At 33.4% G+C, this 3,647-nt stretch overlaps 1 protein-coding gene across 1 annotated transcript; it reads right to left on the bottom strand.

Moving 5' to 3' along the window:
* Positions 1-1,243: 1,243 nt before the first annotated feature.
* Positions 1,244-3,418, bottom strand: LOC124821907 (large ribosomal subunit protein eL15z). Its single transcript, XM_088104823.1, has 4 exons — positions 3,294-3,418; positions 2,564-2,730; positions 1,776-1,973; positions 1,244-1,687 (listed from the first exon to the last, which is right to left on the bottom strand). Exons 1-4 carry the CDS (start codon positions 3,295-3,297, stop codon positions 1,442-1,444), a joined length of 615 nt encoding a protein of 204 aa, XP_087960949.1. The 5' UTR covers positions 3,298-3,418; the 3' UTR covers positions 1,244-1,441.
* Between the last annotated feature and the right edge of the window lie 229 nt (positions 3,419-3,647).

Genomic DNA, 3,647 nt, shown 5'->3' with positions numbered 1-3,647 from the left:
TTTCATTGTCCATGTAGTAAAGAAAATCCAATTTGATGTTCTCTCTTAAATGTGTGCAAACTGTGAAGAGGTATTTGTAAAAAGACATTGGGGATCCACATCGGGTTTCTTCCAAAAAATCATATCCAACACTTGCAAAACTCACACTGTTAGTAATCAAGTGCAGCTCCTTGACGGTAGTACTAAACATCTTCCAAAATGGAGACCAAAATTGACCACACTTTGTTTTAAATCATACTCCATGAAACACTCCACCTATAATAATATAATAATAAAATAAATCATATTCACTTGAGAGTGTAATATAATATTAAGAATATTGTTAAATTATATATCAATAAATGCGTCAATAATTACTATATTACATACTAAATAACATATACTCCTAATTTTTTTAAAAGCCTCGCCTTTTTTATAGTTGTAATAAAATCACATTAAAGATGTTTATATTATTTATAAATTATTTTCTTAGTTTTATTTATAGAAAAATATTTACTTTAAATTTCATTTTCTTATTTCGTAATTTTTTTTTATATTATTGTAAACATGATATTTTTAAATAAGAAATAAATATCATTTTACAGGAGTACAAAAAAGACATGTAATTTACAAAAATCATAAAAAGAAAGAGTAAATAATTGAAAAACTAAAGCACAAATATAAATCTAATCTTTTAAGAAAATTAAAATTTATTTCGAATAAAATAAGAAAAATGAATAGAACTCGAAAAACATAAGGTATAATCTTTTAAATTATTTAGAAATATGACTATCTATTGAAAATATAAACATATAAATAATACCGTAATGAAAATTTAGCATACACAGATAAACTCAACACAATCGTTTCATAAAAATCTAAAACATTAAAATCGGAGTAAAGATACAAAGTATATAAACTGAAATTACATGGATTATAGACAATCCTATCAAAATTAAAATTTGTATTAAATATATTCCGAAGCTATATCCTATCAATGACACTATTATTAATAATTAATAACTCAAAAAAGTATGCTTTAAAAAATAGCGCATTTACAGGTTATAACTATTGCAAGAGTACAGGAATCAATAGCAGACAAATACGTTAAAACATAAGATTTTCCAACTCAGAAAAAAAAGCGTTCCACGGTTATGATTTTATTTTTTTTCATCTCGGTCATAGCTCACGGTAAAATTGCCAACACCAAACAAAAACATAAACGAACTCCAAAAGTAATCACAGCACGAGAACTGCAAAGATGTAGGTACCACAAAATCAATAACAAACAATACCAACAAATAGCAAAAATCTGACATCATTAATCTCTCCAGTTTAGCTACTAAAACGGGATTCGGGGTTGAAAAAAGGATGAGGCGTTCAAAACTGATAATTTCCTATAGTCTTATAATGCACTCCAAATTTTCAGAAAATGAAGCAAGATAACAATACAGTAATAAAATCAGCGGTAACGACGAAGAGAAAGGGTGTTGTTTCGCTTCCAGGTTGCCCTGCGTGATGGACGGTTCTTGTGGTATAGATGTCCTCTGCCACGTAAACCCCTGTTACTTTTCCCAGCAGAAGTGAGGCCACGAAGTTCCCTGTGCTTATGGACTGGATTGCAGAGCCAGTTAATTCTTGGATCATTTCTTACAGCACTGTGGGCAACATCCACCAGAATGATCTCAAAATATTTGTAGGTTGAGTCCTGTAACACAGGAACAACATCACAATAACCAATCAGCAACCTATAAGCAGCTTCCACTTTACACGAATGGAATAATATGTTAACTAACCTCATTCACCCAGTAAGAATTGAGGACCCTGAGGCCACCCAACTTCCTTCCAGCTCGCTCTTCAGCAACGGACCTCTTGCTGCGTTGAAACTTCAATTGAGTAACACCTTGGTTGGTTGGCTTACCGTAAACAATACCTTTGGGAACTGGTCTCTTCCTGCCACCCCTCCTAACACGCACACGGTAAACCACATAACCCTGGAATAACACCAATACTATAATCACAATCACAATTCAAGCGAAGCATGCTGAGGCAGCTCCACTAAATGGACTGGCCTAGATGATAGTAATGAAAAAGGTTTGTGCCGCACGGTAGAAAAAATCTATGTACTATTTAAGTAACAATTAATGTAAAAAACGAAAACTACAATTGGCAAGAAGAAAAACAACAGCGTCAGATGACCAAAAAAATATGGCATTGGTAAATATGCATCAGATCATTGGTAAATATGGCAGTTCAACAACAAAAAATATAAATTCATCCAGACAAACTTTTCAATATAGGCACATCGTGTTCTATAACTTCTTCGAAATTTACCAAACTACGCTATCTATTATTCAAAATGTTGTTTCATCGTAGTTCGAAATATAACTAACCTAACTACACATAACTATGCTATTCACATTTTCCAAGAACATCTAAATAAGAAAACGACCTAAAGGAATTACAAAGAAGTTCCACAATTTTGTATCCATCCAGTTAAAAATGTCGTTTATTTATTGATAAACGATTCCAAGTTTCCCAATGAAAAAATGAACGGAAAGAAAACATATACAGATTTCCCCACCTGCTTGGCCTTATAACCCAAGCGGCGAGCCTTGTCTGGGCGAGTAGGCCTTGTCAGACGCACAATTGATGGTTGTTGGCGGTATTCCCAACACCTCACCCGCTGCAAGAATCTCATAACATCAGACTGCTTCTTGCGCCAAAGCTCGGAGACATACTTGTAGGCACCTATTGCAACATAAAAGAACACAACTCAACAATTGGAACACGCCAAAAGCGGAAACGCACCTGTCTACCAAATGCTATGAGAACAAGCTAATCCAGCATAACCCACAAACATAAGCCTTAAAGAACCAAATAAGAACAGAAAGCAAATCTCCACACAAAAACATGAACCAAACACACATTATTAATCATTCATTCCATCGAGGTCGATAACGGAAAAGTTAAGTCTAAAATTGTCAATTATCACCAATGTATAGCATCATAGAATATAAAATCTAGTCAGTCCAATTAATCAAAATTATATCAACACCAAACCAAACCAAAAATGAAAAGGAAACACAAGCATTCGTAACCCCAAAAAAAATAGCGCATTCCTATCATATCCGCAAAACTTCCAAGAAGGAATGAGACAAGGGCCATTTTCACTTTCCCATACACGACCGTCACAGTGAAAACTATGAACAGAGATTCACATTGAAAACAGCACATCGAACGGACACATTCATCAGGAAACCAATCCGAATGGTGGTAACAAAGGGAGAAAACAGATAGGAAGAAAAAAATACCCATCGAAGCGCGCAGTAGCAAAGTGCTAGGGTTTGGGTTCCTCGTATAACTTTTATAGACACCACCTCCTTAAGCCAATGAGACAGATCTCAGCCGTCCGTTAAATATCTATGACCTAAGTGCATTAGAACGGGTCGAGCCCGTAAAATTAAACCACTTAAAAGGGCTTCTATCATCCAGTTTTTTCTTTCCTCACCCCCTTTTTCTTTATGAAGATTCATATTTTAATATATATTCTGAAAAATATTATTATTCTAATATATTAAATAATCACTGAATTGTGTAATATTTTTTAAAAAATTATTAATATAAACCATATCTATTATTACATTATTCAATAACTTTATGTAGAA

Source organism: Vigna umbellata, chromosome 1 (genome assembly GCF_029865625.1).
Source record: "Vigna umbellata cultivar VRB3 chromosome 1, Vumbellata_1.0, whole genome shotgun sequence".
Lineage (NCBI taxonomy): Eukaryota > Viridiplantae > Streptophyta > Magnoliopsida > Fabales > Fabaceae > Vigna > Vigna umbellata.
Note: the sequence above shows the minus strand (reverse complement) of the source record. Positions and strands in the feature narration are given on the sequence as shown.

What these genes read in the sequence shown, in the direction of transcription:
- LOC124821907 (XM_088104823.1), bottom strand. An exon ending in TGGGTTATAAGGCCAAGCAG is followed by an intron (nt 1,974 to 2,563) that starts GTGGGGAAATCT and finishes GTGTTATTCCAG; the next exon opens with GGTTATGTGGTTTACCGTGT. An exon ending in ATTCTTACTGGGTGAATGAG is followed by an intron (nt 1,688 to 1,775) that starts GTTAGTTAACAT and finishes CCTGTGTTACAG; the next exon opens with GACTCAACCTACAAATATTT.